General features: G+C 41.7%; 1 protein-coding gene across 1 annotated transcript in view; it reads right to left on the bottom strand.

Moving 5' to 3' along the window:
* ETF1 (eukaryotic translation termination factor 1) overlaps window positions 1-8,511 on the bottom strand; it is a 28,092-nt gene extending 19,581 nt beyond the window's left edge. Inside the window, exons 1-2 of the mRNA XM_082650159.1 lie at window positions 8,378-8,511; window positions 8,113-8,216 (exon numbers count right to left, since the gene is read on the bottom strand). Of these exons, the coding sequence (XP_082506285.1) occupies window positions 8,113-8,198 (86 nt within the window). The 5' untranslated portion in view covers window positions 8,199-8,216; window positions 8,378-8,511. The remainder of the gene's footprint in view (window positions 1-8,112; window positions 8,217-8,377) is intronic.
* Between the last annotated feature and the right edge of the window lie 6,512 nt (window positions 8,512-15,023).

Genomic DNA, 15,023 nt, shown 5'->3' on the forward strand with positions numbered 1-15,023 from the left:
TCTTCATCCATGAAATAGCAGTAATAGCTTTTCTCACAGAGCTGTTGTGAGGAGCCAAAATGTATGCTATTCAACCCATCTTCAGAAAACTAGTTTCATTATTTGATTAACCCTGTCTTTCCCGAGGAGCCTTCTTTCTTAAGTAGAGTCATAAAGGCCAGAAGATGCCAGAGAATGGGATAGCCAAATAGGAAGAAAACTTTTTTTCTTCTTCAGTAAAAAGCTAAAAATATTCAGAGGTATTAAGGAATTAATGTTTGGGGATCAGTACATTTTCCGTACTTGCACCCTAAAGTTTATTTACACTGAAAGGCAAACTGGTGTTGGGACTGTCAAACTCTGTCAAGCCAACTTTACCAACAAGGCACATATATGCAAATACTCTGCACTATTTCAATACCCCGACAGCTCACCAACCATCGACCAACACAAAGCTTTTGAATCTAATTTTAGGCTAACTGGCTTTTAATCAAGAATGAATTTCAATGACCATTTCAAAGTCTCAGTTCAGTTACAGCTCCACTACATCAGTGTATCAAAGATACTGTATCAACCAAATAATACCAATGCCCACAGTTACATTCTTTGAAACACATGACTTGCCTAGGAAATCTGCTCAAAGTAGTTAAACAATCTCTCCGTTTTTGACAATGCCCAATGCCTCATTCAAGACCCAAATCATTTGCTTACACTACATCTCCTTCAACATGTACCAGGTTATTCTGGGGCCAGAAATGGTTCATAGTATCACTCCAAAGTTGTGTGTCAGACCATTCTCATGGTATTACACACTGCTCCCCTAAATGTATAAATGTCCAACCTACAGCAGATGTTTGATGAAGCTTGTAAGCTGACTGGTTAATAGTAAAAAATACATTTGTGGGCTTTGTTTTTCATATACTTAGATGTGAGTTCGGGGGAAAATCTAATTTACAAGGCCACAGATATGGCAAGAAAAAGACAATCTTTTGTTTTGACTAGGATCATTCTTCTAAAGGAGACCTTAAAGGATAAAACAAAAATGTGAAAACAGAACAGTACAGGACCAGTACTCCCCAAGTTATCTGCATGACAAGAAGTTGTTGTCAGGCACCTGAAAATGTCAAGTCCTCTGAACTGGGTAGAAAAGATGGTGATGAGTAAAGACAAAGTATACACTGGATGAAACCTACATGTCTAAAAATTGGTGTTAAAAAAGATATAAAACAACTTGGAGGTTAAAAAAAAGGACAAAGCGAACATGTAAATACTTTAAAGACACCTATTACATACAAATTAAGGAGATAAAAGAGAGACGGCTGGATTAAAGCACAGAAAGCTTGATCAATCTATCAACGTACAAGAATCAAGTGTTTTTATCTTTGTATCCACAAGAATAATAATGAAATTATGGCTCTTAATCAAACTCAGTTATGTTTAGAAGTGAGAAAAAGAGCAATCATTGTTTATCTCAATTCACTTACATTCAAAGAAAAAGATACCTGTTCAGAAAAAGAAAAAAAAAAAAGAGGAAATTTTCATTCCTGATAGGCAGTAAGCTAGGGTTCAAAGTATGTCCAGTGGCATAAGAGAAAGCTGTTATCAGAGGGAACTTCATCATGCTCTCTGAGGACAGCTGCCCCAAAGAGAAATCTCATAATTTCCAACTTGCTGGAAAGAAGAATCTTGAACCCCCTCTAAATCCTTTCTCCCCCGCCACTAAAAGAGCAGGCTGCTGAAGAATTAAGAGACAGCTATCGAATGTATTCTAGAAGAAGGTTCTATTCTGAGATCCCTGGAGAACAGGCTGGACTCAGAAAAAATTTCTGCTGCCCAAGTTCTCAGAGGGACAGTTCCAGCAGTAGGTCTAGGGAAAAGAGGCAGATTTCTCTTTCTCTTTAAATAGGATCTAAAACCATTTAGCCCTGCTACAAAACCCACATTTTAAGTTTTCTCACAACCAAACATGTTCTGAAAGGTTTGCCACACTGAGCACACCCTCAACCCCAAGCTCAAAGAAAAAGGGCCCTCTGCTAAAGGGGTCCAACTGGTGTGGGGGGGGGGGGACACTGGAGACCTACATTACATTCTGCCTTAAATGGTACTCTAATTAGGTACTCTTGCTTACCTAGGAATGTGTCCAGAGCAAGCCTTCCTTTCCTGGAAGGATAAGTGTATCTGCTGTTACAATGAGAAGTCTGTCAAGAGTTGAAATTCAAAGAAAGTAATTGTTCATTAGGTTCACAGTGCACAGAACACCATGCCAGAATACAGAGGCAGTTAGGACTAGATCCGAGTTAAGGCAGGCAGCCTATGACACTTGGAATGGACTGAGGAACACCACCACACCCTACTCTTATCTCCTCCTCTTCCCTTTACTACCTCTTTCTTGCTCTCTTCTCATGGCTCAGACCTGTTGGTGGCATCTGTATTTTGACCCCTTAGTGAGAAGCCACCAAGACCTCTGTAGTTATTTGTTCTACACTCATCTCTTCTCAGGAAATTAAAAATATTCTAATTCCTGACTTTTCTCTAGCGGGGTCTTTTACCTGTGTGTTAACAATCAGAGACAGGAGAGGCAGGGGAAGCCAGAACACAGGATGAAAAAAGCCTTTTAAGAGCCTGAATATTCTTTTATTAGTATGAAAAACTACCAAGTATCACTCTAGTTACAGCCGGCTCTTTAAGGATATGGAGAACAAAAGTAAAAATAAAAGTACCCGAAATTCATCGCTTTGAGAACTTCCAAGTGTTCTACTAATCAACAATTTTCACTTGGGAAAGGTACCCAAACACATTTTAGATACTTTAATTTATTCGAACCATATAAACAATCTGTATTATTTGTCTTTAAAAAACCTATTCAACGATTTCATAAAATTACTAACTTCTAATTCAATATAACGTAAGGAATTTTGTGGAGATTTTGGTCTTTGTCCCCGGCCTTTAGCAAAGCTCTTAAATTCCTCAGAATTTCCTGAGATGGGAGTTTATGTTATTCATATGGAGTGCCAATGAAGTGACTTAGGGTGGGGCCCCTAGGCAGACTCAGGATGGAGCTGGTCACCAGAAAGACCAAGTTTTCTGAGGGCTGAACTTTCTGCTCTATCTACAGACCTATGGGAAGGGGAAGCTGTAGAGTAAGCTCTATAAAAAAACCTCTTGAACAAGATTTAATGAACTTCTGGGTTGGTAAACCCAGGTGGCATACCCCAGTTTCACAAGGACAGAAGCTTCTGCACTCAGACCCTTCCAGACCTTGCCCCATGTACCACTTCATCTGGCGGTTCGTCTATACCCTTTATAATATCCTTTGTAATAAACCGGTTAACATAAATAGTTTCCCTGAGATCTTTGGGCCATTCTAACAAATTACTGAACCCAAGGAGGGAGTCATAGGAACCCCCAAATTATAGCCTGTCTGAGAAGTAGGGTAGGGTAGGACTTGCTTTGGCATCACAAGTGTGGGCAGTCTTGTGGGACTGACCCCGTTACCTAGTGGGATCCAACACTAACTCTGGGTAGTGTCAGAATCTAATTCAACTGTAGGAACGCTCAGTTGGTGTAGAGTGAGAATTGGAGAACTGCCTGGTGTGGGGCAAAAAACCACACATCTAGGATCAGAACTCCTCAGAGTAGAGGAAAAAGATAGTCCCCCCACCAGTTATATTTGGGGGCAGGAAAGACAGTCATGTAAAGCCAGGTAACTTATTTCCTTCAAAGTCAAGATATCTACAAGTTGTTTTTAACAAAAGCTTTAAAAATGCCCAAAGACTCAAATGAAGCTTAGAAACTGTGCTGATCTTCAAACATGGGTTATCTGACTGAGCCCTCATTATATGTGAAATAAGATTCCCTGCCGAAGATAAGTGAAAAAATATTCTAATACCCACAGACACAATTTAGCCCAAATGAACCTTGTCTGTTCCTTGGTTACATTCACCACTGTACTTGGTAATAACAGGCTCTGGTTATGATTTTATTACCTGAAAACTATAAAGCTTCCAACACAATTTCTGTGGCTACCTCTTGCTGGCTCAGAAAACATTAGGAAAAAACAACCTAAATTTCCCAACTGCCTTTCTCCTACATATCTTCACCTGGTTTAGTTCCGTATTCAAAATACCCACAACCATGGTTTCCATCCACATTGTCCTAGTTCCAGTTGACTTATGTACACATTTATCCTCATTAAGCCAACTACAGAGAATACGCCAAGAGTAATCATCAACCGGGAAGAGCTATCATTAACTTTAAGTGGGACTTATATATAGGAAAAGAATTAGCTGGTTATTTTACTAGCATAAACAGAAACCAACATTCTACCAGGCTTATATGAAGCTAAATATGTATGTTCCACCCAACTTAAATTCAAGTTATACGTGTAACACACTTTTTAACTCAGAAAATTAAGTATGACAAAAAGACTACAAAAAGACTCCTAGCAAGTTCCCCATTTTAGTCATTTTGGCCCCTATAAGTGGTCTTCCATAGCATAAAACAGTCTGTTATAGCTGTAGTGTAGTCTTGCATTTTTTTTTAAACATAAAATATATCCATTGGGCAGTACAGCACATTGGTTCAAATCCTGGGCATCTGCTACATTCCAGAAAGTAAGATATTTAACCTCACAGCCTTAGTCTGCCTTTCCCACCAAATGGTGGCAATACTTTTTGTGAGGGTTAAATGAAATAATGTATTGCTTAACACAATGTCTATAACATGCCAAGTGTGCAATAAATTATTGTGCTTAGAAACTTCACTCTGTTCAGATGTACTTAATCAGTGAGTCCATTTTACAGGTGGTTCCCCTTTAAAGCTACATTACCTTGGGGGTCATATATCAAGATAATCACATATTGACTATCTCAATTTCAAAATTACTCTTATCCCAGCATACCTTAAGAGCCAGGGTTAAAAACAAACCAATCTGTGATTCTCATGCCCAGAATTGCTGGGGGGGGGGTATGTGTGTGTGTTGGGGGGTGGGAGGTGGAGAAGAAATCTTCATTTCCAAAGCCATTCTACTCATCTGCCACTAAGTGCTATCTAGTGTTAATAACCATGCTTGAACACAACCTGTTTTCTCCTGAAACCCACAACTTGCCCCTTAAACACCAGTACAGATAGATTTATTGTGCTATCCAGTTTGTGCTTAAAGTCCATCACGCTTCTCCTATTAGTATTTTACCATTAGGCAAAGAAGGAAAAACATTTCTCACTGTACACTATTATAATCTAATGAGTCTGACTAACATAACTCAACCATGATAATACAATCTTGCTATTCTCAAAAAGAAATTGGTATATACCAAGAACCATTTGAGTTAAACAGAAGAAACGTGTGACTCCCTTCCTGATACCTATAGATGGCCAAGATTTTACATTTTCATGGGATCAAGATGTAACCAAATCCTGAATAAAAGCAAAGTAGGCAAAGCAAGACACGATTATGAACCACACTGTTTAGAGGACAGTTTAATCTTGTATAAAAACTACTACTTAGAAAAAAAGTTCTGCAAAGAGAACCTCATTTTTAGCATGCTTTAAACTTTACTGGACTTTGCTAATCAAAGGACTAAAGTCTTTAAAAGCTTTAAAGAGGAGCTTAAAAGTTTCAAGTGGTTAGGTAACATAGATAGGAACAAATTTAAGAATGAGCTTCCTTCATCAAGCAGTAAAGGGAATGCTGTTATTAAGCACTGTTATCTTCAGTGTCACTTCACTTGGACAAGAAGCAAATTATAGTTTGAATTCATATTTTAGACTTCCTCAGAGTATGTAATGTATTCAAGTTCTAATGTGTGAACCTGCCTTCAAGTTAAAGTAACAAGAGGGACTTCCCTGGTGGTGCAGTGGTTAAGATTCCACGCTCCCAATACAGGGGGCTGGGGTTCAATCCCTGATCAGGGAACTAGATGCCACATGCATGCCACAACTAAGGAGCCCACGTGCCGCAACTAAGACTGAGCGCAACCAAATAAACGAAAAAAAAGTTAAAGTAATAAGAGAACAAACCCAAGGGGTACATCCAGCTTTAAACAACAGTAACAACAGCAAACTGTAAAAGCCATACTCAAGTGAAGGATTCAAGTAACATAACAGCAGGTGCTAGTGAAACAAAAGAACCCGGCTAATTCCTGGTAGTGCATCATAATGGGTCATGACCTATATTGCTCCTCCTGTACAGTATTCTCACACTTGGGGAATAATTATTCATTCTACCATGTAGCAGAGAATCATCTGTGTTCAAATTCTGGTTAAGATTATTATCTAGGTCTGAATGTCGTATTAAATTCAAAGAAAAACAACCCTACTGAATGAAAAATAAGCTGCTATCTTCAATTCATATCTTAGAAAGTGAGCAAAAGCCCCAGTAACTGAAGAGGACTAAACTTTCAGAAGTTTCACCCCAAACAGAACTGTCACTAATTACTAGGAACAAAACACAATGGCAGAGACTTCCCTGGTGGCACAGTGGTTAAGAATCCGCCTGCCACTGCAGGGGACACGGGTTCAAGTGCTGGTCCGGGAAGATCCCACATGCCACAGAGCAACTAAGCCTGTGCACCACAGCTACTGAGCCTGCGCTCTAGAGCCCGAGAGCCACAACTACAGAGCCTGCGTGCTGCAACTACTGAAGTCCGCGCGCCTAGAGCCCATGCTCCGCAACAAGAGAAGCCACTGCAGTGAGAAGCCTGTGCACCACAATGAAGAGTAGCCCCCGCTCGCCACAACTAAAGAAAAGCCCACATGCAGTAACAAAGACCCAATGCAGCCAAAGATAAATAAATAAAAAATAAATAAATTTATAAACAAAACAACACAATGACAAAACTGTTAGCCCTGGGCCTTCAATGGAACTAAGCATACTTTATTTCATAAAGCAGTAACAACTATGAATTTGATGAATCCTATCCTTGCAAATCTACCAAGCAAGGACAAAACCTGTGCTGGAAACCAGAATGTCCAATTCCTGTACTGAAAATAACTTTTAACATGGCCCAGGACAAGCCACTCTGCTCTTCTAAGAATGCTGAAGACGTACAAATATGTCATGTTCCAAACACTTTTTCCCCCTACTTCCTGTAAGTAAAGAGTTTCTATGACTGGGAAAAAGAACAAAATAAAGTAATATAGTGAGAGAACGGATATACCTCTGACACACCTTCCCCCAAAGAACAACTTTTTTTTAATTAAAAAAAGAACATATAAAGTCAGTTTTAACCTAGTCTCCCCTTCCCAAAACGGACACACCTAATAGTTTCTTACCCAAATTTACAAAAAACCCTCAAAGCCCGCTTAATCCAGTTCTGAATTTCAACAAGCATTAATACTAATACATCAGCACCTCTACCTCAAGAGTTCCAGAGAGAGGCCAAGAGGGACCCTGTTGGTAGAGTTCACATGAACGGCCCCATAACTGGGATTTCTCCTGTATATACAGATACACACCTGTCAACCAAAACCTCCCTCACTCCCCGACCCCGCACACATTTTCAGTTTAGAGGTGGTTCCTGTAACAGCTAACACCAGGAAGCTACGGAGTAATTAAAGGACTTGGAGGAAGTCATACTGGGAGAGTTGTAAGACCCAGAGAAATCAGAGGAAGTCAGAAAGAGGTTGTCCCTGACAACCCCTCCTTCCCGCCCCATCCAAACTTCACCCACCCGGGTCTCAGAAGCCCGGGAGGGGGAGGCCATTTTAATGAAGCTTGGCTGAGAAAAGTGAAGGAAGGAGAAGAGAGGAAATCAGGGAAGGCGTTCGGAAAGCAAGGCTTGGCCCTTTCCCCCAGCAGCACCCGAGTTGGGTGGCAGCACCTGGAGCTCAAAACGGGAGGTTCTGGATTCAAGCGCCTGAAAGGGGTACAAAAGTAGCAGTAGCCTACCACGAGGGGGTCGAGGGGCCCGAGCCCCGGGAGCGGGACCCCTTAGCCCTAACAGGGTAAAGGGCCCCTTCTCGGACCAACCGCGCAGACCCTCGCCCCTAAGACTAGGGCTACTACCCAGAGGTCCAGAAGGCGGGAGTTGGCTAGTGCCCGGTTCTCCTCATCCGGCCATGCGGCGCGGGGGCGGCCATCCTGAGGGGTCCGGAAACCAAGAGGGCATGGGGGGGCCCAGACGCCGCGCTCACCCACGGGCCGCCTCCAAGCTCTTAATGAGCTTTTTGATCTTCCATATCTCCACGTTCCTGTCGGCAGCACTGGGGTCGTCCGCCATCTTCTCGCCTCCTCCTCCCTAGAGCGGCCCGGCGGGGCCCGGAGACACCAAGACCACAGAGTTAGCGCCGCCGCTGGGGCAGAGCGGCCCCCTTCCTCGCCACCCCCGACAGTCCCTCCTCTTCCCGCCCCGCGCGGCCCGCCGCGGTGGTCACTGGCATTTCCCTTCCCCTGGTTTACCTAAGGGCCCAGTCCTGGGCGGCAGCGGCTGCTCCTCCCCGGCGGCGGCTCCGCGGCGGCGGCTCTGACGTAGGACACCGGCTCCCTCTTTCCAGGCAGCTGCATGTGTTGCAATCCGCTCACATGGGGCCTGTGACATCACTTCCTCCGCCAGGGGCTGAGTGGAAGTCGGCAGGCGGAAGGGAAGGGGCCGGTGAGGAAGAGAGGAAGCTCTGCGCGCGCCGCGACTTTCCATTGGCTCTCTGGGCCGTGGCCTAGAATGAGCCCGCCGATTGGCCGCAGCTGGGGCCGCGCTGCCTTGTGAGGTAGAAGCCGGGGGCGGGGGAAGTACCTCCTTCCTTCCGGTCCGGAGAGCCGAGAGCAGGAAGCGGGCGGAAGCAGGTGGCTCTCGCGAGGATTTACTCGGAGCCCCGCCTGGCTCAAACGGGGGTGTTTCTTAAAGGGCAAGGCGCGTGGGTCGTAGTGTTTTCTGTCCCACCTTCTTGAATAGAATGGACATTTGAGGGTCTGCGACGCGCCTTTACGCTCGAGCCGGGACGCGCGGTTTAAATTGCGTCTGAGATATCTCAAAGAAGCGCCTCGCACTTTGCTGCTTCATAGCTAACGAAGCGCTCGGGCCTGCGTGCGTCACGGCTGCGCGGACTAGTGTTCAGACGCTCGGCCAGGGTGTACCGGATTAGGAAACTTCTCCTGGGTAGTCCGGCACCCCGAAACCCGCAGGGGCAAAAGAGGCACGTCCCTTCCCGCCCCAGGGCTGAGGGGTTCTCTTTGGACCTGGAACTTTATGGGGGTGTGTGTGTGTGGAGAAAGCAGGGGCTGCCTGAGGTTGGAACCCTGAGGTATCTGATGCCGTGAATGGTTTGGTCTGAGCTGTTGAGAGTGGAGGTGGGGAGAGTGTTGAAGCAACGTGGGCAGTTGTCTTTTTGAGTTAGGAGTTGTAGTTGGCTACTTTATGTCTCCACCTCAGCTGGAGTCATTCAAATATTTGGGCCTAAACTATGTGCCAGACCCGGTTTTCATGAGGAGAACCAAACGAATCACAGTGCCTACCTTCGTGGAACTCTTAGTTTAGTTGGATTTATAGCCGTTTGTGAAAGAAAATAATTGCACAAATACATAAGTACTTCAAAATGGTGTGAGAGTGCAATGAATGAGGAGTGAGTGAAAACTCTAGAGTGAGACCCAAAGGGTGAACAGGAGTTTGTCAGGAGGGAGCAAAACACATTTGAGGAACTGCAAAAGCTGGTGTGCTCGAGCAAGGTCAGTAATTTATGTGAGAGATAATTGTAGCTTAGAATAGGGTGATGACAGTGCAGATAGAAGTGAATGATATTTGAAGGTTAGAATGGATAGGACTGGATGATGGGTTGGATGAGGAGGAAGGGCAAGAATGATGGCCAGAGTACTGAAATGGTTTCCTTTACTGAGATGGGCAAGATGAGGAGCAGGTTGAGGGAGATTATTGAAAGTTTCATCTTGTGCTTATTAAATTTGAGATTGCTTATGAGACATGCCAGTGGTGCTCTCAGGCGGTTGCATTTGTGTGAGCTTTGAATCCTTTTTGCATGTTATTTCAATTTTGTCCGCACCTTGGAAATGGGGCTTTTACCCCCATTTCATACATTGGGAAACTCAGGCAAAGAAAGGTAAAAGGGAGTTGCTCAGGTTGGGGACATGGGGGGCAAGTCTTCTTTCCCCCAGCAAATGAATTCCCAGAGTGGAATCTCTTCTTTAGGTTCCATTTTGTAATTTTCAGCATATGTTAACTCATAATATTTATTGTACTTCTACTGGGTGCCATTCACTGTGCCTAGTAATGGGCCTTCTTAAATAGTCATAAGCACTGCTTACTGACTGGTTGTCTACCATGTCCTTTGATTTTCCCTACTTCACTCCCTTTGCCCCAATTCCTACTTTTTATGCTAGGTTGCCTTGATTTTCTTTTCCTGCTCATTTTTATGTTTATAGTGTTGCTTCAGGTCCGTGTGTGATAGCTTTACAGGCTTTCTAGACTAGCTCACAGGCTTTTCTTTGTGATTCATGCTGAAGTAAGCATGGTGACATCCCAGATGGAATTGCTGTTTGTTAACCTTTGAATCCTTGAAATTTGGTGATTACCAAGATATGCAACTTGTTTCTTTTTTTTTTTTTAATTTTTATTGGAGTATAGTTGACTTACAATGTTGTCTTAGTTTCTGCTGACAGCAAAGTGAATCAGTTATACATATACATATATCTACTCTTTTGTAGATTCTATTCCCTTATAGGTCATTATAGAGTATTGAGTAGAGTTCCCTGTGCTATACAGTAGGTTCTTATTAGTTATCTATGTTATATATAGTAGTGTGTATATGTCATTCCCAGTCTCCCAATTTATCTCTTTCCTCCCCTTTCCCCCTTGGTAACCATAAGTTTGTTTTCTATACCTGTGATTCTATTTCTGTTTTGTAAATAGGTTCATTTGTACCATTTTTTTTAGATTCCACATATAAGTGATATCATATGATATTTGTTTTTCTCTCTATGACTTACTTCACTAAGTATGGCAATCTCTAGGTCCATCGCATTTGTCTGTATACCGCATTATTTTGTTCTTTTTTTATGGCTGAGTAATATTCCTGCAATTTCTTTCTTAGAATATTCTAAATCCAGGCAGTTGAACTGTAGCCCTAAAAGCTTACTTGCCTAGTTGCTGCAAATTCACCATCTCTGCACTTAGAGTTGGAAATCAGTGTGTTAGAGACAAAAGCTGGCATGGATCTCTAGCAGAAGTGATTTGGGAGCAATAGAACAGGGATGCTATTTCCTTTGGCAAGGAGGAGGCCATGACCATTCAGTGTTCAGGAGGAACCTCCTGTAATATAACGGTGATAAAGATTTTTTTCAAAATGTAGAGTATATAACCTCTCTAGGCACAGGTTGTCCTCTGAAAAATGAAGGATTTGTTCTTGATGACCTCAGAACTTTTCCCCCAGCTCTAACATTAGGTAATAATTTTAAATATGGGGTATAGGTGACATTCCTAGTAAATAGGTGGGGATTCAGGGGAAAGGAAAGGGGTGGATTGTTTCGATGTTGAAAACACCTGTAGCAGCTTGAGAACAAAGTGCTGTTAGGTACAGAATGAAATAATTGGTTGCTAATGTGGAGGCCAGTTTAGGAGTAATCAAGGTGGAGAAGGCGGCAAGGGATGGTTGTGGAAAGGTTTGCTAAGGCAAACCCATGGCTCTTCTGGAAGTCAATGGCGTTGTTAAAGAAAAGTCTGGAGCTAGGAAGTCTTAGGGTTGAGCCTTCGCTCTCCTCCTTACCTTGAACAAGTCACTTCTTAAATCTTGCAGAATCTCAGTTTTCTTGTCTGTAAAATGGGGATCCCATCTATTTTGTTGGGACTATTGTTGGATTGAATAATTTGTGTGAAGTTCCTAGTACCATTTACAGCAAGCATGTGTCACCAGTGAATTTTAGTTCTCTTTTTAGTTTTTCCTAATTTGTTCTGTCCTCTTCTGCTGTTTTCTATACTCTTTCTATTGAGGATCTGTGACACTACTCACCTGATCATTCTCTAGCAGAAAGTAAGTTTGAAAAACTAAAGGAAGAACAGATCCAAAGTACAATTCTTAGGGATTTTTTCCTTCTGGTGGAAAGAGGGGACCAGTAAAATAAGTCTGTGGGATATTTTCTGCTGCTTCCATGGCTGGTGTGTTAATGATTGTTAGAAATTCAGAACTTTTCAGAGTTAGAGTTTAAAATATTGGGTTTTTATAACCCTAACTATATTAGTAGAATGGATGACGTTTTCCTAGGTATCTTAGTAACTGCGTGTGTTTTCCCTGCCCCGTCCATCCATCAAAGAGTTACATATAGTATGTTCAAAAAGAAAAAAAAAATGTTTCTGTGCCTAGAAAAATAAAAAATAGTTTGAAAAATCTCTGGATTAGACTATCTCTAAAGTGCTTACAGGTTCATGAAGTAGAGCTCTATAAATAAAGGAATGTGTAGTCTGCCCTCAATTCTTGGCTGTACTTAAGCATAGTGAATTTAAGGAATGCAGTTCTGTAGATTCCATCTTTAAGTAAATAAAAAAATCTTACATAAGTAAAAGTCTATGAAGAAGACCTACATGGTACAATATAAAACTCAAAGGATTGAAGATTTGTGTAAATTGACATAAGGCACAGTTGCTTAATTGTGGAGTGCAGATGTGTGTGAAAGTGACTTGAAATGGGCCGGTGTAAGGTATCATTTCCTCCCCTGTGGACACCTAGTGGTGAAATGTAACCTTTCAGTGGGAAGGGGGACTACAGCTAAGGAATGACAGCAGTTTCCTCTCTAGGTAACCAAACATCTTTACACTAATTTGTAGTCTTGTTAAATTAAGCAGATATGGACCATTAAATGCTTTACCTTATAATGATTTCCAACTTTATGCACATAGAGAACTTTTTTTCTCATTCTTTCAACTCTAGAAAAATTTATTTTTCTTTTTTTAGAATCCTTGTTCTAGGGAGTACTCACTAGAGCTGGAGTAGGTCTTCCCATAACATGAAAGAATAATTAGAGTGAGATTGAGCCATGCCATTGGACCACCTGGGGAGGAGGTAAGTGCTTAATGTTTCCTGTGCTGCCTGTCTTGACTCAGTAGACATCCTTGTAGAATAGCTAGACAGATGCTAATCTTTTAGTTCAATTCCGTAAATATTTATCGCGTACTAGTTTTCTGTCTAGCAGAGTGCTGGGGTAAGTGCTGAACATTCTTTTTAGATGTAGTGCAGTCATTAAATTTATGGTCTTTTTTTAGGGGAAAAAAGATATAGGAATATTTAACAAATAGATAATAGTATAAAAGGAGAAGTAGCTGTTTATAGGACTGAGGCAGAAATGAACAAATTGAGCCTGAAACACTTTGCTATATCAGTAAGAAAGGAAAGGAACGAAGACTACTGGGGGTCTTTTTTTTTTTTTTTTTAAAGTACTTTTAATACCCTGATAGACTTTTGGTTTTTTACTGAGGTATAATTGACGTATAACATCATATTAGTTTCAGCTATACAACATGATTCGATATTTGTATATATTGTGAAGTGATCACAATAAGTCTAGTTAACGTCTATCACCATTTATAGTTAAATAATTTTTTTCTTGTGGTGAGAACTTTTAAGATTTACTCTCTTAGCACCTTGCAAATATGCAATACAGTATAATTAACTACAGTCACCATATTATACATTACATCCCCAAGACTGATTTATTTTATAACTGGAAGTCTATCTTTTTGACCCTCTTCACCCATTTCACTCAGCCCCCTATCACTCCCACCCCACCCCCAACCCCACCTCTGGCAACCACCTATCTGTTCTCTGTATACATGAGCTTGTTTTTTTTAAGACTCCATATATAAGTGAGATCATATGGTATTTGTCTTTCTCTGTCTGACTTATTTCACTTAGCATAATGCCCTCAAATTCCATCCATGTCATCACAAGCAGCACGAATTCATTTTTTTTAATGGCTGAATAGTATTCCATTGTATATATACATCACGTCTTCTTTATCCATTCATTCATCAATGGATACTTAGGTTGTTTCCATATCTTGGCTACTGTAAATAATGCTGCAGTGAACATGGAGGTGCATACATCTTTTCAAATTTCTGTTTTTGTTTTCTTTGGATAAATACCCAGAAGTAGAATTTCTGGATCCTGTGGTAGTTCTATTTTTAATTTTTTGAGGAACCTTCATACTCTTTTCTATAGTAGCTGCACCAGTTTACATTTCCAGTCATAGTAAACAAGTGTTCCCTTTTCTCCACATCTATGCCAACACTTGTTATTTCTTGTCTTTTTGATACTAGCCATTCTACAGGTGTGGGGTGATACCTCACTGTGGTTTTGATTTACATTTCCCTGATGATTAGTGATGCTTAGCACCTCTTCATGTACCTTTTGGCCATCTGTGTCTTTGGAAAAATGTCTATTCATGTCTTCTGCCCATTTTTTGATTATTTTTTTGCTATTGGGTTGTATGAGTTCTTTATATATTTTGGGAACTAACTCCTTACCAGATATATGATTTGCAAATATTTTCTCCCATTCAGTAGGTTGCCTTTTCATTTTGTTAATGGTTTCCTTTGCTGTACAGAAGCTTTTTAGTTTGGTGTACCCCCTCCCCTTGTTTATTTTTGGTGGTGTTTTTGATTTTGGTGTCAAATCCCAAAAATCCAAGACTGATGTCAAGGAGCTTACTGTCTATGTTATCTTATATAAGTTCTATGGTTTCAGGTCTTACGTTCGTGTCTTTAATCCATTTTGAGTTAATTTTTGTTTATGGTGTAAGATAGTGGTCCATTTTCATTCATTTGCATGTGGTTGTCCAGTTTTCCCAACACCATTTATGGAAGATACTGTCCTTTACTAATGTGGTCTTGTCAAAACTAAGCCAGGGGGCTTCCCTGGTGGCGCGGTGGTTGAGAGTCTGCCTGCCGATGCAGGGGACACGGGTCGTGCCCCGGTCCGGGAGGATCCCACGTGCTGCGGAGCGGCTGGGCCCGTGAGCCATGGCCGCTGAGCCTGCGCATCCGGAGCCTGTGCTCCGCAACGGAAGAGGCCACAGCAGTGAGAGGCCCGCGTACCGCAAAAAAAAAAAAAAA

This window comes from Grampus griseus (genome assembly GCF_964374135.1).
Source record: "Grampus griseus genome assembly, chromosome: 3".
Taxonomy (NCBI): domain Eukaryota; kingdom Metazoa; phylum Chordata; class Mammalia; order Artiodactyla; family Delphinidae; genus Grampus; species Grampus griseus.